Below are 24,856 nucleotides of genomic sequence, written 5' to 3' on the forward strand. Positions count from 1 at the left end.
GAAGTATTGATGTATCCAGAAGCTCTGTTTTGTCAGCAAATCTCTCCGGACATTGTAACAATTGCTCCATTCCTCAAAATGTCATTTTGAAATACCCTGGGAGATTGAGACAAGAACCTAGGAAAGTCCTTTCCCCCCCCACAATGTGCATTGTAAAGCATAGACTATATTGTGTTCTCTAAAACAATGCGAGTTACATGTTAACATTACGGTAGTACATGATTTCATTTATATCTGATACAATAGTATTGATGAATAGGTTTTGGTAGGTAGGTGGACGGACGGACAGACAGACATAAAGATATCTTTTTTTCCTAAAGTCTCAGATAGAGCAGACAGCTACTTACCTTTGGCAGTGCAGTTTTTGTGACAGCATATGCATTATGGGATATGTAGTCCCCAAACATCTGCAGTGGCAAGATGGGACTTCGCTTCCAATCAGGATATTTGGTAATGATGTACAGCACAGTAGTACAGTTCTGAAGTGGCTGAAATGATGGGTTAATTACATCACTTTATCAGCTGGTTTAAATGCTTTAACAAATCCATTATTTTAACCCATACCTGCCAAATTAACTAAGCTGGCAATTAACATAGTCATAAAGTCAGTAATAACAGCACTTTTTGCTTTATTATACATAGAATGGGCTTGTGAAATGTGAGTATAACCGGAAGGATTATAATTTACAGAGACACTCTAAGCACCATAACCACTGCAGTTCAGCATAGTCGTTATATTAGCTTGAGTCTCTCTCTGTCAAACAGGGCGCCAAGACTCTGCCTCATCCTCAGTTGAATTGATCATTTACTCTTTTACACTATCCAGTATGGACAGAATTGACATTGTAGTAGTGAGCAGGGAGAGAGGACTGGAGCAGTTTTAATAGAGGGTTTGAAACTGTGGCTAATAAGGTATCTGTATGTGTGAGAATATTTTCTACATCTGAGCATGTGCATAAATGTGTACTTTTAACTAATTAGATGTATGTGGATGGATACCTAAATCCAATCAGAATTTGACATAAATGTTGTGAATGCTCAGTCCCATTATTCCACACATTTCACCTGCCAGTGGTTCCCTATGCCGAGTCCTTAGAGATCAGCCTTCCATTAGCACAGCATGCTCCTTCACATTCTTAACACCAAACCACAAGTTTAAATCTCCAGGGTTAACATTTCTAATACAATCCAAGAATGCCCTACTAAAATATGTAATTTAGTACATCATGAGTGAGGCTGCCATTGGGCTGGGCACCATGACAAGTCATTGGCATCATTGGTGACACTAGTGACCGTAAAAGGTGTATGTCAACCCAGCACATGTGGGCGTCACGGCAGTTGCTAGAGTGTGTAAACGTTGGCGGATATGGTGAGCAAAAAGTAGCATCTGACCTATTATAGAACGTCAAACGCCTAAACCAAAGAGAGACTTTTTTTCAGACAATCCAAATGGGATTTGTAAGAGACAACAAATGATTGTAAAATACTAATAAAATCAGGGGGTGATCTTGCCCAGCATGGCGAATGATTGCACATCGCATGAGCTCTTGGAGTAATCCTGTTGTTATTCACCCTTTTGACGGCTCTAATGCCTCAAACTTGGACTTAAACACCTCTGCTGAATCACAGCTCACCCAGGACTCTCACGCTAACACATTTGATAGCCGACATTGCTTAAACCACTGGACGACCCTCAGTGGCAGTTTTGCAGCCTAGTAGCCTCTGGGACTGAAACACGTGCACCCCGTCAAATTCACGGGCCTCACTACGGCTCCAGAAGGCCTACTCTAAGCTTCTTGGCAGCATTTGACCACAGGCTCACAGGCTGATCTCGCCACGAAGAGCACCCACACACTTACTCATCCCCCACTGGAGATACGGAGGGGGCATAAGAAGTCGGACCGCTCTGGGCAGCGAGGGAGCCCTTCTGTGACCTTGAGTAGCTGACGTGGAGGGAGTAGGAACCCTCAACATGCTCACCGCTTGTGCGCCTGACAGAGGAAACGGCTCTGACACCATGCCGGCGAGAAGCGCAGAATCGACCCCCATCCTGCCCTTACCACTCAGCAGTACAGGAGTTTATGCTGGAGCATGCTTGGTCCTATATCTCGCAGAGCCCTGACAGGATGTGTGGCTGAAATGCCTCTGCCATGTGTTCTTGGAGGGGCCTGCTTGCCAGCCTCCTGCTAAAAGACTATGGGCCTTTAAAAATGTATGTGATTTATGTACTTTTGTACTCTAGAAAGAGAGACCGACAGTTAGCCCTAATTCCCTGGAACTGTTTTGGGCATAGGACCATGTGCACGGTCGGTCAAAACTATGACCTCCATGGAAACCCTGAACCGATCTGGGTGATTTTTGGATATGTTGGTCCCCCAGATCGGGGCTTTAAGGGCTATGATGATTCTGTGGTTTTGGGGGTACTTTCGGGGTGTTGTTAAAATGTATGTTTTCTGTGCCTGGAGATAATTGAGTTTAGTACAGTTCCTGACTCCATTATCTCCCAGACACAGGGGAGGGATTATCCTGTTTTGTGTGGGAGTGTCCTGGACCTGAAAGCCAATGTAATTACAGTGTGTACTCAGGTCCAGTGGGGAATACCCCGGGAATATGTTATGGAAACCCCTTGCATGGGGACTTGCTAATAAGGAAAGTTGTGGCTGCCATTAAATAGTTCCTTTTCACCCTCAACATAGAGCCTCGTGTCATACTTGGAGGGAACAGCTACATTCACTCTGGGGATTGCTATCACTATACCCCCTTGGATTATAATAACTAGCTCTTATAAGAGCTATCTTGCTGCACCCACTGGAAGATGGATCCCTGTCTTGGGTCCAGGGTGGGTGGAGGAAATATGCTTAGACTTGTCTCACCTTTTTGTGTCTGAAAACCTATTCCCTACACACAGGCAGGTTAGCTAAGCTTGATATATCTTGGTTTGCAGCTCCAAGATGAAGCAGATATAGATTGGAGATAATCTCTTGTATTCTAATGCTTCACCCAATATCTAGAAGGCCTTCCACACCTTGACTGTTGATGATATAATCTCGTTCTGGATAGATCCCATAAGCATGTTTATAATCCTGTTATTATACATTCCTAAAAAAAATGGTGCATGTTAAACTCACTGCCTTATTGCATGTAAGCTATGTATCCTAACTCTCATGTCAATTGCTATCGGGGCATGACAAGCTGTATGTTCTTATCTGCACTACAAAAATAAAGAATAAAGAAAAATAAAAAAAATACTGATAAAATCTAGTCTAGTACCAAATGCCAATAAGGGTGCTAGGATGCTCCATCCCATTAACAGACAGCAAAAAGAAGAAAAAGGAATCGGTCCGGGATTTAAAGTGATACAGCAGGCATGAATGAATCGTGTTGGGATCTCAGGATCATATCATGTAGGCCACAGACACCCAAGGCACAACATCCAAGACACACTGTTGGTCCTTCCCTTTGAGATATATAACACATTAACAGTCAAATAGATCATTTGTGTCTTATATTTTCAGTATATTTTTTTTTCATATTTCTTTTTTTTTTTTTTTTAATTCTTTATTTTTGTAGTGCAGAGGCTTTATACAGTCGCTTGGGAGGTACCCCAAAGGCAGTCCTCCAGCGCATCATGAAACATTGAAACATAGAGGTACAGGATTGGTCTTGCACATTTTTAAAGAAAGATTACTGAAGCATATTCACTACATATAGAAATCAACAAATCAGCTAACAGGCTTAATTGTGTATGTGATTAGGTTAGCAGAGTACGCTGCCCATTTTCTATAGGTACAGATCCATATGAGAACTGTGTTTGTATGTCACTGATTTTTCCCTCATGAATGCTTAGTAAAGGAGACTATAGTGACACGTATAGAGCAAGCAGTTGTTAAAGACATTCCATGAGAGTATACTTGACACTAATATTAGGTTGAAGCTAGAGCATAAAATGTCAGGATTACATCACTTTTTATAATTAAGGTAAACAGGTTTGCTAAGACATTCCATGAAGCATTACTGGTCTCCTGAGTCTAGTAGGGCGCTTTGCTTAGTACGGTATGCATTATGGAAAATCACTCTATGTGGCATTCATACTGGTTCTGCACATTCCTACCCTAGGTTATAGGCAACAAGCTAGGCACATATTAGCAATAAGTAAACTGTAATGCTTTACAATGCACATTGTGGGGGGGAAAAGGACTTTCCTAGGTTTTTGTCTCAATCTCTCAGGGTATTTCAAAATTACATTTTGAGGAATGGAGCAATTGTTACAATGTCCGGAGAGATTTGCTGACAAAACAGAGCTTCTGCATACATCAATACTTCTCATTCACAATCTCCCTAGTTACAGGTTATTCTGGCGTATCACGGTTGTAAAATATTAGTGGATTAGCTGTCTAGTCAACAGATTAAAAGTAAGTAACTGCAAGTTAAGCTGGTAAGAACATCTTATACAAGCTAAAGATTCTAACGAGGTTGTCACCCTGGTTGATCAGAGTTTCCCAAGCCGCCTCAGTGGGAAGGCGTTGGTATCCTGGCGGGCTCAAGGCTTTTCAGCTAGGGGCAGTCCTGATTGTGATCCGGTGCCTGCTCTGCTGTGTCTTCTTTGCAGGGGGCAAGAGTCCTTCCAAGCATGCTTCAAAGCTAGGTTTGTCCGTGGTTTATTCTGTAGATTTCGTTTGGTTCCCCAGTTTTGTCACTGTATTTTTGTGGGCTTGCCTCTCTTGGTCATCTGTGGCTGGTGTCTGCCCTGATCGGGAGCTGGGTGTGTTCTGCGGGGTGCTGCTGCTCACTTGTCTGTCTTGGTGCAGGCTGGATTGTGGGTGATTGCCGGATCGGTCTCCCAGCAGAGGTGTTGGTTTGCGCGGTCTCTTCAGGCAAGTATTTTCGCTTCTTTGTGTGTCGTATGCTCAGTGTAGCTGTTGTCTCCCGTGCACCTGAGCCGTGCTGGTGTCGCCGACTCTCCGTGCGGTTTGAGTGGGAGGCATAAGCCGCCTTAGTGGTTGTGAGTGCGAGCTGTAAGCAGGTCTTCCCTTCGCCGGATGCGCACATGGCGCCCGCCATTTTAGGTGCGGCGGTTGGGCTCTCTGGCCTCGATTGCTTGTTTAGGGCCACAGGGTGAGGACCGGGATCACCCCCACTGGTCCAAAGGGGGGGGAACGGGGCCGGGTTTGCGCCGGTCTGCACCCTCAGCTGGGTTCCGTGGTGCAGGATAGTGGGGCAGCGGCCGTTTGCCCCACTCACCGCAGGAGAAGGCCCCATTTAGGTCAGCGTGTTTTTCTCCCCCAGGGGACTGAAGCTCGATGAGCCAGCCTCTCCCCGGGTCCCTCAGTCTCTCAGCTCTGGGTGTCTGCAGTGTCGGTCAATTTTCGGGTGGAAAAACATGGTTTTTGGAGAGAATATTTAAGTTGGTTGCAGGAGCTACACAGACTTGCGACCATCCAGCTCGGCGGTCCGGCCCCGCCCCCTTTTTTCATATTTTTGAATGTGCTCTGGAAACTATCAGGTGTATTTGGTCAATCACACAGATCGCACGCCCCTAGGGGAGGCTCTGTATGGACCCAAATAGTAGTAGCAAAGACGTATGTATTCTTCTCATTAAATCTCCATATTCACTCGCTGTCTGTAATATTCTTAGCTCTGCTGAGTCTGTTTGTTGTCTAGTGACAGCAAGAGATCAATAGAAAAAAGCACCGTCAACACTTTAAGCAAATTAAACTGATTAAATACTATCCGCTTGTCACCCAACCCCTGGTAGACTGATCCAAAATAAACATGGGTAGAAGAGTGCTGGGGAGAAATCCGCTACGTACAATTAACCATTTGGACTAATTGAACTTAATTTTTTTTTAAATCAGCTAATTAATTTGAAATCATGCAAACCAATACTTTAAACTCAACATTGTCTTGAACTGTAATTAAAAATTAAAATACATATATTAGAAATAAACAATGATGCAATAGAAAATAATATGTATTTCAATTCCTTGCCATAATCCAAACCATCCATGAAGCAGGCACTCAGTATTCTGTTGTGGACCACATGGCCAGGACTGGCATTGAAGCATGATGGGAAATGACGGGTGTCCTACATTTCAGGGTGCTAGGAATGCATGTGTCTAATGTTCCATCATACGTCTCACATTCCTTCACTTTAATGACAATGCAATATCTGGACAAAAAGAAACCGAGTTAGATTGACTGTAAGGTTTAGGGAAGGTGGCAAACAATCGGGTTGGGGATTGATAGAGCACACTTTATAAAACTTAGGGTTACATTCAGGGTTTGAATTATATTTACATTAAGGATAAGTTTACATTTTGGGATCATTATTGAATGAGATTAAATCACGAGTAATCAATAACTTGACTTGCAATCCCCACACTAAGTATATTATATTTATTGATGATTTTACTGCATGTTAACTGTCAATCTAACTCGGCTTAGTCTCCTTCTTATGAACAGGGCAGGAGGCCGTCTGGGTACATTCGGGAGGCTCATGGGAATTGAGAAAGTCTGCCGGGATGTAACATTGTGTAGGATGCAGCGTAATACCATCTCCATGTCTTCCGGTCTGATACAGAGTATATAATTTAGTCTTTCAGAATTCATTAAATTCCTTGAATAATCTCCGGTGGAGAAAAGAGAGAGTGTCCACATTAAGAAAACTGAGGCCACTTAGGTTTTTGTCCAAAATACAATGTTCCTGGTTGTTGTAGAAATCAGTAACTTGCAAGTTCAGGTTCCATGTCAGCGCGGTGACAGTGTAGTTCTGATTTATTTTCGGCTGTGCATGTTGTGATTGAAACTCATAAATCTGCTGCTGTTATAATAGAGGCATTATTATCACGAGTGCCAGTATCGGCAGATCCATTAAGGTCACTGACTGATAAAATAAATAGATATTATACAAACAAGTATTCAGTGGCGTGAATTAACAGATGGGTCAGGTGACTGGGTGAAGTCTCTGAAACCATTTGAATAACTTAGAACTCGTGGGGTTAATTTACAAAACAGACGTCGGGCAGTTTTTTAAAATATTTTTTTCACCCAACTATTTAGACTTACATCTTGCAAGAAGGTTGTCAATGTATAAAATGTGTGGGGCTATCTCGCAGAGCTGTACAACCAGCCAATCACAATGCAGCAGTAAGGGAACCATTCCATTACAGGGACACTGTAAGCACCATAACCACTATAGTGTGATGTACTTGTTATGATTCTGAGAGAGTCCCTTTAAGTTCAATGCATTCTTCCTTGCATATCATTTTAAAACTGTTAATATTGCTCATGATATACCTCTCTCCCTCTAACACCAGATCGAAGTCTCTTCTTTCTGATGGTTAGATGTACTTATTTTCCACTGATGTTGAGTTCTACCTCTCCTCCTCAGACATTCAGATCTACCTCTCTTCTTTCTGATGTCCACGTCTACCACTCTTCATATAATGTCCAGATCCACCTCTCTTCTGTTAACACTAACTCTAATATCTACCTCTCTTCCTCTAACACTAACTCGAAGATCTACCTATCTTCCTCTAACACTAACTCGAAGATCTACCTCTCTTCCTCTAACACTAACTCTAATATCTACCTCTCTTCCTCTAACACTAACTCGAAGATCTACCTCTCTTCCTCTAACACTAACTCTAATATTTACCTCTCTTCCTCTAACACTAACTCGAAGATCTACCTCTCTTCCTCTAACACTAACTCGAAGATCTACCTCTCTTCCTCTAACACTAACTCTAATATCTACCTCTCTTCCTCTAACACTAACACTAATATCTACCTCTCTTCCTCTAACACTAACTCTAAGATCTACCTCTCTTCCTCTAACACTAACTCTAATATTTACCTCTCTTCCTCTAACACTAACTCTAATATTTACCTCTCTTCCTCTAACACTAACTCTAATATCTACCTCTCTTCCTCTAACACCAACTCTAATATCTACCTCTCTTCCTCTAACACTAACTCTAATATCTACATCTCTCACGCCCTAGGGGAGGCTCTGTATGGACCCAAATAGTGTCATCAAAGACGTATGTATTCTTCTCATTAAATCTCCATATTCACTCGCTGTCTGTAATATTCTTAGCTCTGCTGAGTCTGTTTGTTGTCTAGTGACAGCAAGAGATCAATAGAAAAAAGCACCGTCAACACTTTAAGCAAATTAAACTGATTAAATACTATCCTCTTGTCACCCAACCCCTGGCAGACTGATCCAAAATAAACATGGGTAGAAGAGTGCTCTCTTCCTCTAACACTAACTCTAATATCTACCTCTCTTCCTCTAACACTAACTCTAATATCTACATCTCTTCCTCTAACACTAACTCTAATATCTACCTCTCTTCCTCTAACACTAACTCTAATATCTACATCTCTTCCTCTAACACTAGCTCTAAGATCTACCTCTCTTCTTTCTGATGTCCACGTCTACCACTCTTCATATAATGTCCAGATCCACCTCTCTTCTGTTAACACTAACTCTAATATCTACCTCTCTTCCTCTTACACTAACTCTAATATCTACCTCTCTTCCTCTAACACTAACTCTAATATCTACCTCTCTTCCTCTAACACTAGCTCTAAGATCTACCTCTCTTCCTCTAACACTAGCTCTAAGATCTACCTCTCTTCCTCTAACACTAACTCGAAGATCTACCTCTCTTCCTCTAACACTAACTCTAATATTTACCTCTCTTCCTCTAACACTAACTCTAATATCTACCTCTCTTCCTCTAACACTAACTCTAATATCTACCTCTCTTCCACTAACACTAATATCTACCTCTCTTCCTCTAACACCCAGTGTGACGAGGTGCCCTTCGCCACTTTGTCCTGGAGAGGCCTGCTTGCCCGCCTCCTCCCCTGCGACTATGGTCCTGGACTATATTGCACTGCAAACCCTGTATTCAGGCATATGGACTTGTATTAGACTGTCTTTGTCCCTTTATCTATGCTGTAGGTTTGGACTGCTAATATAACCTAACAGCCAGGGGATTTAGGCGAATATATTACATGAGAATGCCATTACTGGAGAATACAGCCGTTCGTATGATTTCATGCGAATTCTTTGTGCTCTGAATAGGTGGCCGCCATTTCGGGACTTTTCCACGTGTTCGCGGCCATCTTGCGTGCGAACAGCGGTGTTTGCCTGTGAACGCATGGAACTGAAAACGGAAGCACAAACAGGCGAATACCGCTAAGACCTCCAGACATCCAGAATTACGCACGGAAACTACCGAACGACCGGCCGTTCGGTAGTTATACTTAACTTAGTATGGGGATTCTAGCGACCACAAAGATGTGAATGGATGGCAAGAATTTCGTCTATTTTACCGTGCGAACGGAGACCGACCGCAAGGCCAAAACTCATGGAACTATTTTCGGCTAGTTGGTCTGTGCGGTCGGTCAAAACTTTGGAGCCCTGTATCTCCCGAACCATCCATCCGAATGGGCTGATTTTTGAACAGACTGTTCCCCTGAACAAGGGCTATTTGGGGATACCAGATTTAAAGCTGTACCCCCTGTTTTTGGGGTACATCCAGAACTTGGGTAAAATAATGTATGTTTTAATTGGGTTATGTGTTTATCTGAGGGGAGGAGACGTGGGGGTGTTACCATGCATGTGATTGGTCAATTTCATCCTCCCCCTGGGAGTGTCCTGTATGTACCTGATCCTAATAAAAAGCAGGCTGGGTGTTCCAGTCCTGAGACCTCTTCTGACCCTCAATACGTAGCCGTGTCTCGTTATTGGAGGGAACTGCTATATCACACTGGGGATTGCTATGCGATGCATATTCCCCTGAGCTCTTAATCACTTAGCTCTTTTAAGAGCTTGTTCCAGATACGCTCTCCTGGAGGAGAGGTCTTCCCCACACGGTCCTGGAGGACAGAAGCCGATCCAGGGTGGAAGGAAGACGGCGCGGCTCCAGTTAAGCTACGGCGGTTGTGGAGTCTGCGGTGGTTGTGGTGTCGTCTGCAGTGCTTGGAGTCCTCTGAGAGCGCTAGGAGCATCCATCAACGGAGGGTACTCGGTCGGGGTACACGGAGCTCCGTTACAGTGGTGGCAGCGGTGGGATGGCATCCTAGTGCGAGGAGAAGCAGCTCAGAGACACGGGTAACGTTTGGAGTTACAATTGAGGGCAACGCTAGCCATTGGGCAGCGCCCCTGGCTACAACAGGATGGCTTCCCTAGGGCGAGGAACAGCATCCTGGGAACACCCAGCCAAACTGGACTATTGGTATAGTCACGTACAGTTTGACGCTATGCTGAAGCGGCGGTTGGATATCTACGGGTCCCTTCTAACCGAGGAAATGGTACCAAGAATAAGGAGAGAACTGGCGGAGTATCTGCAGATGGAAGCCGAATATCGGGCAGTGAGGGCAAAGTATTCCGTCCCTGCGCCCCAACAACAGCGTGAGTTACAGGGGGCCGAAGGGGCCGTCCTTTCCCCCCAGCAGCCGTGTGTCCTACAGAGAGCAGAGACAGTTGGTCCCTCTCTACAGCAACAGGACCATGGTAAGGGAGTGGAGACAGGCAGTCTCCCTCTCCAGCGGCAGTGTGTACCCCAGGGGGCCGAAGGTGCCGTCCTTCCCCCCCAGCAGCAGTGTGTCCTACAGAGAGCAGAGACAGTTGGTCCCTCTCTACAGCAACAGGACAATGGTAAGGGAGTGGAGACAGGCGGTCTCCCTCTCCAGCGGCAGTGTGTACCCCAGGGGGCCGAAGGTGCCGTCCTTCCCCCCCAGCAGCAGTATGTCCTACAGAGAGCAGAGACAGTTGGTCCCTCTCTACAGCAACAGGACCATGGTAAGGGAGCGGAGACAGGCGGTCTCCCTCTCCAGCGGCAGTGTGTACCCCAGGGGGCCGAAGGTGCCGTTCTTCCCCCCCAGCAGCAGTGTGTCCTACAGAGAGCAGAGACAGTTGGTCCCTCTCTACAGCAACAGGACCATGGTAAGGGAGTGGAGACAGGCGGTCTCCCTCTCCAGCGGCAGCCTGTGTTTCCAGGAGAGGAGCACAGCACCCCCTCTCCCCAGCGGCAGCTTCCCCCAACAAGGGGAGACACCAATCCTCCAGACGGCGCAGATGGGACCGTGGTCTCTGTGCCTGACCTACAGGGATGCTGGACAGCCCTTCCAGATCCCCGACTACCCTCACCGGGACACCCAGAGGAGGGGGTAAGTACAAATTCCCCTCCCCAGCTAACCCCTAGCGTGGCACCAGGGTTAACGGAGGCGATGCTAACCCCTCCTGACGTCCATGTTCCCTTGACTACTGAGCCGGACTATGGTCTCAGTACCCCAGCGGAAGAGCTGGCAGCTGGACAGAGCGCAGTCGGCCTCTGCCCTACCCTTGTCCCTGGTCCAGAGCCTGATGTCCTGCAGGCTACCCCAGCGGAAGAGCTGGCAGCTGGACAGAGCGCAGTCGGCCTCTGCCCTACCTTTGTCCCTGATCCAGAGCCTGATGTCCTGCAGGCTACCCCAGTGGAAGAGCTGGCATCTGGGCAGAGTACAGTCGGCCTCTGCCCTACCTTTTTCCCTGGTCCAGAGCCTGATGTCTTGCAGGCTACCCCAGCAGAAGAGCTGGCAGCTGGGCAGAGTGCAGTCGGCCTCTGCCCTACCTTTGTCCCTGGTCCAGAGCCTGATGTCCTGCAGGCTACCCCAGCAGAAGAGCTGGCATCTGGGCAGAGTGCAGTTGGCCTCTGCCCTTCAAGTACCCTCGGCATGTGGCCTCATTACCACAGCCAAATACCCAGGTGCAGTAACTATGTGTTGTGGGTAGGCTGTTCCTGTACTTTGATGTTGTGGGGGGGCCACTCGGACATCTGTTTATTGTGGGTTGGTGGATCGACTAACGGAGGCACTGACCGACAGAAGGTCAGGTGCCTGGTTAGTCTTCCCCCCAAAGGGGAGATGTGTGACGAGGTGCCCTTCGCCACTTTGTCCTGGAGAGGCCTGCTTGCCCGCCTCCTCCCCTGCGACTATGGTCCTGGACTATATTGCACTGCAAACCCTGTATTCAGGCATATGGACTTGTATTAGACTGTCTTTGTCCCTTTATCTATGCTGTAGGTTTGGACTGCTAATATAACCTAACAGCCAGGGGATTTAGGCGAATATATTACATGAGAATGCCATTACTGGAGAATACAGCCGTTCGTATGATTTCATGCGAATTCTCTGTGCTCTGAATAGGTGGCCGCCATTTCGGGACTTTTCCACGTGTTCGCGGCCATCTTGCGTGCGAACAGCGGTGTTTGCCTGTGAACGCATGGAACTGAAAACGGAAGCACAAACAGGCGAATACCGCTAAGACCTCCAGACATCCAGAATTACGCACGGAAACTACCGAACGACCGGCCGTTCGGTAGTTATACTTAACTTAGTATGGGGATTCTAGCGACCACAAAGATGCGAATGGATGGCAAGAATTTCGTCTATTTTACCGTGCGAACGGAGACCGACCGCAAGGCCAAAACTCATGGAACTATTTTCGGCTAGTTGGTCTGTGCGGTCGGTCAAAACTTTGGAGCCCTGTATCTCCCGAACCATCCATCCGAATGGGCTGATTTTTGAACAGACTGTTCCCCTGAACAAGGGCTATTTGGGGATACCAGATTTAAAGCTGTACCCCCTGTTTTTGGGGTACATCCAGAACTTGGGTAAAATAATGTATGTTTTAATTGGGTTATGTGTTTATCTGAGGGGAGGAGACGTGGGGGTGTTACCATGCATGTGATTGGTCAATTTCATCCTCCCCCTGGGAGTGTCCTGTATGTACCTGATCCTAATAAAAAGCAGGCTGGGTGTTCCAGTCCTGAGACCTCTTCTGACCCTCAATACGTAGCCGTGTCTCGTTATTGGAGGGAACTGCTATATCACACTGGGGATTGCTATGCGATGCATATTCCCCTGAGCTCTTAATCACTTAGCTCTTTTAAGAGCTTGTTCCAGATACGCTCTCCTGGAGGAGAGGTCTTCCCCACACGGTCCTGGAGGACAGAAGCCGATCCAGGGTGGAAGGAAGACGGCGCGGCTCCAGTTAAGCTACGGCGGTTGTGGAGTCTGCGGTGGTTGTGGTGTCGTCTGCAGTGCTTGGAGTCCTCTGAGAGCGCTAGGAGCATCCATCAACGGAGGGTACTCGGTCGGGGTACACGGAGCTCCGTTACACCCAGATCTACCTCTCTTCCTCTAACACTAGCTCTAAGATCTACCTCTGTTCCTCTAACACTAACTCTAAGATCAGGGCCGGCCTTAGGCATTTAGACGCCCTGTGCGAAAAATCTTCACAGCGCCCCCCCCCCCCATCATCCATGTATGCTGTTATGTTTGTGTTGTCTGTGTATGTAATAGTACGTGTGATGACTGTGTGTGATATGTATGCTATGTGTGATATTTGTAATGGGTATATTAACAGTGTGTGATATGCGTGTATTGGTTGTATGTGACACACACACACACAGAGTCAGGCGGCCATACACACACAGGAAGACATCCACACACACACAAGCAGACAGTCATACACACACACACAGGCAGACAGTCATACACACACAGACACACAAAGGCAGACAGTCATACACAGACACACACAGACACACACAGGCAGACAGTCAGTCATACACACAGACACACACAGACAGTAATACACACAGACACACACAGAGGCAGACAGTAATACACACACAGACACACACACAGTCATACACACAGAGGCAGACAGTCATACACACACACACACACGCAGACAGTCATACACACAGACACACACAGGCAGACAGTCATACACACAGAGGCAGACAGTCATACACACAGAGGCAGACAGTCATACACACAGAGGCAGTCATACACAGTCACACACACAGAGGCAGACAGTAATACACACAGACAAACACACAGAGGCAGACAGTAATACACACAGACACACAGTGGCAGACAGTAATACACACAGACACACAGTGGCAGACAGTCATATACACACACACACACAGTGGCAGACAGTCATATACACACACACACGCAGACAGTCATACACACACACACACACACACACACACACACACAGACAGTCATACACACACACACACACACACACAGACACACACAGGCAGATAGTCATACACACAGAGGCAGACAGTCATACACACACACACACAGACAGTAACACACACACACACAGAGGCAGACAGTCATACACATAGGCAGAGAGTCACACTCACCTGACAATCACACAGTTACCTGTGGAGTTAATTGTGGAGGCAGTGCAGCTCCTGGTGACTGTTTGGTTGGGGAAGCAGGGACTCCTTCCTGCTTCCCCTGCAGCAGTTTTCCGGCGCTTTTAGCTCCGCCCCCGCCGCACGGTAAGCTCCGCCCCCGCTGCAAATGTAAAAAAAAAAAAAAAATTTTTTTTTTTTTTTTTTTTTTTTTTTTAAATCGGCTGTGCGGCCGCACGGCGCCCCCTGCTCCATGGCGCCCTGTGCGGCCGCACAGCTCGCACACCCCTAAGGCCGGCCCTGTCTAAGATCTACCTCTCTTCCTCTAACACTAACTCTAAGATCTACCTCTCTTCCTCTAACACTAACTCTAATATATACCTCTCTTCCTCTAACACTAGCTCTAAGATCTACCTCTCTTCCTCTAACACTAACTCTAAGATCTACCTCTCTTCCTCTAACACTAACTCTAAGATCTACCTCTCTTCCTCTAACACTAACTCTAATATATACCTCTCTTCCTCTAACACTAGCTCTAAGATCTACCTCTCTTCCTCTAACACTAACTCTAAGATCTACCTCTCTTCCTCTAACACTAACTCTAATATCTACATCTCTTCCTCTAACACTAGCTCTAAGATCTACCTCTCTTCCTCTAACACTAACTCTAAGATCTACCTCTCTTCCTCTAACACTAACTCTAAGATCTACCTCTCTTCCTCTAACACTAACTCTAAGATCTACCTCTCTTCCTCTAACACTAACTCGAAGATCTACCTCTCTTCCTCTAACACTAGCTCTAAGATCTACCTCTCTTCCTCTAACACTAACTCTAATATCTACATCTCTTCCTCTAACACTAGCTCTAAGATCTACCTCTCTTCCTCTAACACTAACTCTAAGATCTACCTCTCTTCCTCTCACCCTACCTCTAAGATCTACCTCTCTTGACCTGACCTCACTTTATTTTCTTCTGGATCATGTAACTAGCTGCCTTTCCTTGATCAAGCATCTTCTTGTTTTTTCTCCTTTAAGTACCTCTCCTCATTTTTCTATGTCCCTTCAACTTACTGGAAGTCCTTTTAGCTCTCCTCCACAGGTTCACTTGCACGGCACCCTTTTTGACTCTGACCCTTTCATTTACTTTGCTATTACCTTTTGTGGGGTTCTACCCAATTCCAAGATTGTATGTGCATTTTCTCCTGTCTATATCAGGACAGGAGCCTAAAATTGGGACAATCCCACAAGCTCCAGGACTGTTGTGTGCTGTGCATGCGCTTGTGTGTGTTTTTGTTTTTTTGTAAGTGTGTGTAGTTAATTGGGTGTGTGTGAAAGATAGTAGCTTATGGTGTGTTGCCTAGTTAGCTGTTTGTGGATTAATGTATCACTTATTAACCTTTTGAAAACAAGAGGTGCGCCCATCACATTGACTAATGTTTTTTTTCCCCACGGCTTCTAGATATCTAAGGGAAATTTGTCAAGCCTTGATATAATATGCAGTTTATGTAATAAGCACTCTGTTCTGGGAACTCAAGATGAATGTGTTCGACCTGTGAACTGGGTCTCAAAGGGTCTGCTTAAGTTTGCATAAATCTGTAGCGTGAATCAGAAATTAAGCCGCACATATATTTCTTAGGAGATTGTTTGGATTTTCACAGTTTTGCTGTTTCAGCTGCCTGATAATACGATTTTATTCTGCAGTTCTGAGCAGGAATTGACATTTTTACTTGCAAGCAATAAATGTTTATTATTAATGGAACCGAGGGAAAAAAGGTTAAAAGTACACTTATATGCTTTATTTTTATTTATTTATTTATGGAACATGAAAATATACAGCTAAGGCATGTTCTGAAATTAAGTTTATCGAGTAATTCCTCTGAAATAATTCTAGCGATTCTAAAAAAAAAAAACGTTTATAAACCAGGCATTTGTTACAGTCATAATTTGAAAAAAAGACTAATCTATATTATATGCTATGTATGAAGGAGCTGCTTAAATTACTGCTGAATTATTGTATGTGTATTACACCCTACCTGTGGCTCCTTTAATAGCAATTAGTATTAAATATTATCTTTAAGTAAAGTAGCTACCGGAAGGGGACCGGTCACTTATCTGGGAATTACCTGATTGAATAAAACATAAAAAGAATCATCTTTAACTAGTGTTAACCTTTTTCATGTGATGATATGTTTAAAAAAAAATTATATATATATATACCGGTATTAATTGTTAAGCACAGTAGTCCACTTTCCTCGCCTAACATGTTTCGTATTGCATTCTTAGAATTTTTTCAGAGGCATTATTAAAAAATAAATCCCCATATAAAGCTCTGAGATTGTAGGGTGTTAGACAGGTGGAACATGCTCTGTGTGTTTAATTACAGGTAAAGGTTTATAGCCATTTAGAATGGAATTTAGGAAGACAATAGACAGGAAAATACTACATTTGGAAATTCGTTTCATTCCAAACTGCAATTCGCCCAAATTTGGGCCAATGAGGTGATTGTCCGAATTCCCAAACTCTGTAGCTCAATCTCGAACCAAATAAAATGCGCAATGGACGAAATTGTCCTTTTTGATTCGTATTTCAGAATTCTGCTGAAAGAGATGATTTTATTGATATCACTAGTGAAAAGTAGGAGCAGTTAAAAAAACCTCTGTATACATTTACTTATATATTATATATGGTTAGCCCCACAAAAAACAACAGATTTTTTACTCCGTAGGTATCTGAGACTAAACCTCCATTGGCTGGTAGGTTTTAGTGTGGGTGCTAATACAATAGACCAAAATCTGCCAACTTTAAATGCACTCATGTCACTTTTCCCTTTAGATGGATATTGTATTTTAATTATCTTATTAAATTATTAATTAGATTATCTAAATGTGTACTGATTCAGTTATAATTGTAATACATTTTAATTTTTAGTAACAGATGATTTTTTTGAAATGCTATCTTTATTGCTTCCTGCTGTAGAATAATGAATATATAGAATGCTAGATATAGTGTCTATCTAGCATCATGTCACCCACCTCCCACGTATTCTAATTACTTGAATACAGTTTACAAATCACAAGACTGCAGAGAGGGGTCACCCCCTTTGCAGTATTTGTCAAGTATTGTTCTGATGTTATTAATTGGTGCAGATAAAATCTCACTTGCATCAGGGCAGCTGCATCACAGCTAAACTAATGTCCACAAGAAGCATTAAAAAAGAGAGATTTATATCATACAAGATCACCCATGCAAAAATAATAGGGGTTTAGTTACAGGATATGATCATATATTGCATAGGCCTGCCACGAAGCCAATTTAACCCATTTCTGGCAGGTCCTATTCTACTTCTTTATATCGGAAAGAGTCCCTGAGGTGGCATTGCTTCCAGATTTGGGTACGCAAAGTGCCAAACTGCCACCACAATGTGTAACATACAAAGTCTGTGCGGAAAAAGTCCAGCCATTGTTAATATAATGAGAACGGTTTGCGAGACATTGATGTAAGGAGAGTGGACTGACTGCGCATGCGTGAACAATGAAAACTTTATTGTACTCGTCAGTGGGGGCATTAGACACCAGTGAGTCAGCATGTGCACTGTGGGCCGTCGCATTCAAATTGACTGAGCGAGTAGAGCAAAAAATCTTCATAACATTTTGCGTTAAAGGGACACTATAGTCACCTGAACAACTTTAGCTTAATGAAGCAGTTTTGGTGTATAGAACATGCTCCTGCAGCCTCACTGCTCAATCCTCTGCCATTTAAGAGTTAAATCCCTTTGTTTATGAACCCTAGTCACACCTCCCTGCATGTGACTTGCACAGCCTTCCATAAACACTTCCTGTAAAGAGAGCCCTATCTAGGCTTTCTTTATTGCAAGTTCTGTTTAATTAAGATTGTCTTATACCCTGCTATGTTAATAGCTTCCTAGACCCTGCAAGAGCCTCCTGTATGTGATTAAAGTTCAATTTAGAGATTGAGATACAATTATTTAAAGTAAATTACATCTGTTTGAAAGTGAAACCAGTTTTTTTTTTCATGCAGGCTCTGTCAATCATAGCCAGGGGAGGTGTGGCTAGGGCTGCATAAACAGAAACAAAGTGATTTAACTCCTAAATGACAGTGAATTGAGCAGTGAAATTGCAGGGGAATGATCTATACACTAAAACTGCTTTATTTAGCTAAAGTAATTTAGGTGACTATAGTTTTACTTTAAGGTTGAGCATTCTTCAGCAGAAACTATTCGGATGATTCAGAAGGCTTTTGGGGACGATGCAATGAGTGCAGCACATATAAGTGTGGCACAAACTCTTCAAACTTGGTCGAGAATCTGTTACAGTATTTGGTGCCCTACACATTCTGAGTTTCCCCCCCAAAAAATGGGAAAGGGAAGAGATTTCAGACCGTTGATGAGATTGTTAAATACGACAAGGCAGCTGATGGCGATTCCAACAAGGATTTTGCAGAGTTTGAACAGTTGAAGAGACACGGGGGGAACTGTGTGAGGCGCCCACTTTGAAGGGGAATGATGTGCCATTGTCCCATGTACAATGTTTCTTGTCTCTACTTCAATAAATGTCTCTATTTTTCGTATTACATGGTTGGATACGTTCCATACAGACCTCGTAATTCCTGCATGTAGCTGGATAGTCTGAACTTGTTGTAGTGTGCCACTTTCATGGTGAACTCATTGTGATAGAACATGAAACCATACATTTACCATAGCAGATCTCAGCTAGAAAATGTCTATCAATTAAAAATAAAACCTTTTAAAATGTCTCATATTTTCTTTTAGGTGGTAATTGAGTAAATGCCATGGAGAGCGAAGTGATAGACTATCGTATCAGTGGTAAGTATACATTTAAAGATAAATACAGAAAATAAGGAAATAGCTCCCAGCATTGTAATTCTATATTACTTTAAATATATAATTGCTTTCCAATATTGTCTTTTCATTAGGGCATCTAAGCATTATAGGATATAGCTTACATAGTAACTAGATTGTTACACTGTATCATACCCCCAAACTGCAGTTCCAACTGCTTGCTGGGTTTCTCAATGTGTTAACGTGATGGTACTAGACTTGACTAAACAAACTTGTGAAATGGAAATATCGTTAAACATTTCAAAAAATATATATTTATAGTTAAATAACCACTTTGTCAAGGCTAGCAGTCCCCCGATTTTTAAAAATAAAAAATAAAATGCAAATTATAAACACTTTATTTTTAAACAAACAACTGTCTAATCAATAAATGCTTTCAGAACAAAAGACCTTCTTTAAAATTAAACCTTATTATCACCCGCTGTAGAGGGCTATGTAATGTGTATTATTATATAACATAAGATCTGTTTAACATATTCATGGTGTGTGCTGGTCCATAGCATCTCACACAGCTAAGTTAAATTTGACATAATCAATACAGGAATCAGGGTAGAAAGATCTATATTAGCTGATTAGAAATAGAATTATTGTGAAAAGTAAAAGAAATGGTATGAGATATAGGAAGCTTGGTTTAATTGGGCACAATTACGTTGGACTCCCACTGTGTACAGCAATGAACTGAGTTTATAGGTCAGGATTCAGGAATGTAATAATGTATTAAATATTAATGCGGACAAATATAAATTAATTGTACTGAATTTGTTATAGTGCCCAGTGTTGCTTTAATGGCCGGGTAGTTTTTTACATTCTTTATTTAAGTATAGAAAGTAGTATATAATACACATGGAGGTAGAAAGTAGTATATAATACACATGGAGGTAGAAAGTAGTATATAATACACATGGAGGTAGAAAGTAGTATATAATACACGGGGAGGTAGAAAGTAGTATATAATACACATGGAGGTAGAAAGTAGTATATAATACACATGGAGGTAGAAAGTAGTATATAATACACGGGGAGGTAGAAAGTAGTATATAATACACTGGGAGGTAGAAAGTAGTATATAATACACATGGAGGTAGAAAGTAGTATATAATACACGGGGAGGTAGAAAGTAGTATATAATACACATGGAGGTAGAAAGTAGTATATAATACACAAGGAGGTAGAAAGTAGTATATAATACACGGGGAGGTAGAAAGTAGTATATAATACACGGGGAGGTAGAAAGTAGTATATAATACACATGGAGGTAGAAAGTAGTATATAATACACAGGGAGGTAGAAAGTAGTATATAATACACAGGGAGGTAGAAAGTAGTATATAATACACGGGGAGGTAGAAAGTAGTATATAATACACAGGGAGGTAGAAAGTAGTATATAATACACGGGGAGGTAGAAAGTAGTATATAATACACGGGGAGGTAGAAAGTAGTATATAATACACGGGGAGGTAGAAAGTAGTATATAATACACATGGAGGTAGAAAGTAGTATATAATACACAGGGAGGTAGAAAGTAGTATATAATACACAGGGAGGTAGAAAGTAGTATATAATACACAGGGAGGTAGAAAGTAGTATATAATACATAGGGAGGTAGAAAGTAGTATATAATACACAGGGAGGTAGAAAGTAGTATATAATACACGGGGAGGTAGAAAGTAGTACATAATACACAGGGAGGTAGAAAGTAGTATATAATACACATGGAGGTAGAAAGTAGTATATAATACATAGGGAGGTAGAAAGTAGTATATAATACACAGGGAGGTAGAAAGTAGTATATAATACACGGGGAGGTAGAAAGTAGTATATAATACACAGGGAGGTAGAAAGTAGTATATAATACACATGGAGGTAGAAAGTAGTATATAATATATAGGGAGATAGAAAGTAGTATATAATACACAGGGAGGTAGAAAGTAGTATATAATACACAGGGAGATAGAAAGTAGTATATAATACACAGGGAGGTAGAAAGTAGTATATGATACACAGGGAGGTAGAAAGTAGTATATAATACACGGGGAGGTAGAAAGTAGTATATAATACACAGGGAGGTAGAAAGTAGTATATAATACATAGGGAGGTAGAAAGTAGTATATAATACACAGGGAGGTAGAAAGTAGTATATAATACACAGGGAGGTAGAAAGTAGTATATAATACACATGGAGGTAGAAAGTAGTATATAATACACATGGAGGTAGAAAGTAGTATATAATACACAGGGAGGTAGAAAGTAGTATATAATACACATGGAGGTAGAAAGTAGCATATAATACACAGGGAGGTAGAAAGTAGTATATGATACACAGGGAGGTAGAAAGTAGTATATAATACATAGGGAGGTAGAAAGTAGTATATAATACACAGGGAGGTAGAAAGTAGTATATAATACACATGGAGGTAGAAAGTAGTATATAATACACGGGGAGGTAGAAAGTAGTATATAATACACATGGAGGTAGAAAGTAGTATATAATACACAGGGAGGTAGAAAGTAGTATATAATACACATGGAGGTAGAAAGTAGTATATAATACACATGGAGGTAGAAAGTAGTATATGATACACAGGGAGGTAGAAAGTAGTATATAATACATAGGGAGGTAGAAAGTAGTATATAATACACAGGGAGGTAGAAAGTAGTATATAATACACAGGGAGGTAGAAAGTAGTATATAATACACATGGAGATAGAAAGTAGTATATAATACACATGGAGGTAGAAAGTAGTATATGATACACAGGGAGGTAGAAAGTAGTATATAATACACGGGGAGGTAGAAAGTAGTATATAATACACAGGGAGGTAGAAAGTAGTATATAATACACATGGAGGTAGAAAGTAGTATATAATACACAGGGAGGTAGAAAGTAGTATATAATACACAGGGAGGTAGAAAGTAGTATATAATACACAGGGAGGTAGAAAGTAGTATATAATACATAGGGAGGTAGAAAGTAGTATAATACACAGGGAGGTAGAAAGTAGTATATAATACATAGGGAGGTAGAAAGTAGCATATAATACACAGGGAGATAGAAAGTAGCATATAATACACAGGGAGATAGAAAGTAGTATATAATACATAGGGAGATAGAAAGTAGTATATAATACACAGGGAGGTAGAAAGTAGTATATAATACACAAGGAAGTAGAAAGTAGTATATAATACATAGGGAGGTAGAAAGCAGTATATAATACACGGGGAGGTAGAAAGTAGTATATAATATATAGGGAGGTAGAAAGCAGTATATAATACACGGGGAGGTAGAAAGTAGTATATAATACACAGGAAGGTAGAAAGTAGTATATAATACACAGGGAGGTAGAAAGTAGCATATAATACATAGGGAGGTAGAAAGTAGTATATAATACACAGGGAGGTAGAAAGTAGTATATAATACATAGGGAGGTAGAAAGTAGTATATAATACACAGGGAGGTAGAAAGTAGCATATAATTCACAGGGAGGTAGAAAGTAGTATATAATACATAGGGAGATAGAAAGTAGTATATAATACACAGGGAGGTAGAAAGTAGTATATAATACACAGGGAGGTAGAAAGTAGTATATAATACACGAGGAAGTAGAAAGTAGTATATAATACATAGGGAGGTAGAAAGCAGTATATAATACACGGGGAGGTAGAAAGCAGTATATAATACACGGGGAGGTAGAAAGTAGTATATAATACATAGGGAGGTAGAAAGCAGTATATAATACACGGGGAGGTAGAAAGTAGTATATAATACATGGGGAGGTAGAAAGTAGTATATAATACACGGGGAGGTAGAAAGTAGTATATAATACACGGGGAGGTAGAAAGTAGTATATAATACATAGGGAGGTAGAAAGTAGTATATAATACACAGGGAGGTAGAAAGTAGTATATAATACATAGGGAGGTAGAAAGTAGTATATAATACACAGGAAGGTAGAAAGTAGTATATAATACACAGGGAGGTAGAAAGTAGTATATAATACACGGAAGGTAGAAAGTAGTATATAATACACAGGAAGGTAGAAAGTAGTATATAATACATGGGGAGGTAGAAAGTAGTATATAATACACGGAAGGTAGAAAGTAGTATATAATACATAGGGAGGTAGAAAGTAGTATATAATACACATGGAGGTAGAAAGTAGTACATAATACACAAGGAGATAGAAAGTAGTATATAATACACGGAAGGTAGAAAGTAGTATATAATACACAGGGAGGTAGAAAGTAGTATATAATACACGGGAATGTACAAACATTGACCCGTCTACAGGACAAACAAGCAGAATTTCAGAATTTAAAAATAGAACCAATGGGTTATACGACCCGATAAGAAGAGACAGAAGAAGAGAAAAGCTAAGCAACAAGAAAGAAGAGTAAAGGAATAAAGAGAGGGGGGGGGAGGGGGAAAGGAGAAGCATTGAGAAGGGATATCCTCCGCGGGTTTGGGAGATCAAATGTTTATATCAGGAGCAAAGACAATATCAGATTGTGTATTCCTCGTAGGGTTGCCAGCAGGGGTGGCCCAAGACATTGTGCTGCCTGGGTTCAACGATGAAATGCTGCCCCCCGTATATGTGTCTGCAATGGTACTGTGTATACGTGTGTGTGTGTGTGTGTGTGTGTGTGTGCTGAGGATGAAATGTGTGTCTGTGTGTGTGCTGAGGATGAAATGTGTGTCTGTGTGTGTGCTGGGGTTGAAGTGTGTATGTGTCTGTGTGCTGGGGATGAAATGTGTCTGTGTGCTGGGGATGAAGTGTGTGTGTGTGTGTGTACGCTGGGAATGTAGTGTGTGTCTGTGCACTGCAGTGAATACACTTGCCTATACACTGTGTCTGTGTACTTGCATGTGTGTCAGTACGTGTATCAGTGTGTCTGTATCTGCATGTGTTTGTATCTGTGTGTCTGTATCTGAATGTGTGGCAATGTTTGTATCTGTGTATCTCTACATCTGTATGCGTCAGTGTCTGTATCTGTATATCTACATGTGCATCAGTGTGTCTGTGCAGATGCATGCAAGTCAGTATGTGTATCAGTGTGTCTGTGCAGCTGTATGTGTGTCAGTATGTGTATCAAATACTGACACATACAGACACACACAGATGTACAGACACTCTGATATGCATGCAGATACAGACAGACATACAGACACACACACACACACAGATACTCACTACACACACACGCACACAGATACACACTACACAGATACAGATACACACACACACACTACACACAGAGATCCAGAATACACAGAGATACACACACTACACATAGAGATACACACGTAGATAAACATACACACACACAAATACAAATACACACTACACACTATACACACATGGAGATACACAGACACTACACAGATACCCACACTACCACAGACACTACACACACACACACACACACTCACTACACACAGAGATACACACTACACACACAGATACTCACACACAGATACACACACATAGATGCATAGACACTACACAGATACACACACTACCACAGACACTACACAAATGCACTCATAGACACCACACACACACAAAACACACATAGATACACACACACAGATACACAGACACTACACACACAGGTACAGACACTACACAGATACACACACAGTACACACAGAGATACACACTACACACAGAGATACAAACTACACACACACTGATAAACACACACAGATACACAAATTAAGCCACACTTCGGTTTCCTACATTCTGCTGGCTGTGACC

General features: G+C 42.3%; 1 protein-coding gene across 1 annotated transcript in view; it reads left to right on the forward strand.

Annotated features, from left to right (window-relative positions):
* SYT12 (synaptotagmin 12) overlaps positions 1-24,856 on the forward strand; it is a 77,822-nt gene that overhangs the window by 13,433 nt on the left and 39,533 nt on the right. Inside the window, exon 2 of the mRNA XM_063437390.1 lies at positions 19,009-19,062. Coding sequence (XP_063293460.1) covers positions 19,029-19,062 — 34 coding nt within the window. The 5' untranslated portion in view covers positions 19,009-19,028. The remainder of the gene's footprint in view (positions 1-19,008; positions 19,063-24,856) is intronic.

The sequence above is a fragment of the Pelobates fuscus genome, chromosome 12 (assembly GCF_036172605.1).
Source record: "Pelobates fuscus isolate aPelFus1 chromosome 12, aPelFus1.pri, whole genome shotgun sequence".
In the NCBI taxonomy this organism is placed as follows: Eukaryota; Metazoa; Chordata; class Amphibia; order Anura; family Pelobatidae; genus Pelobates; species Pelobates fuscus.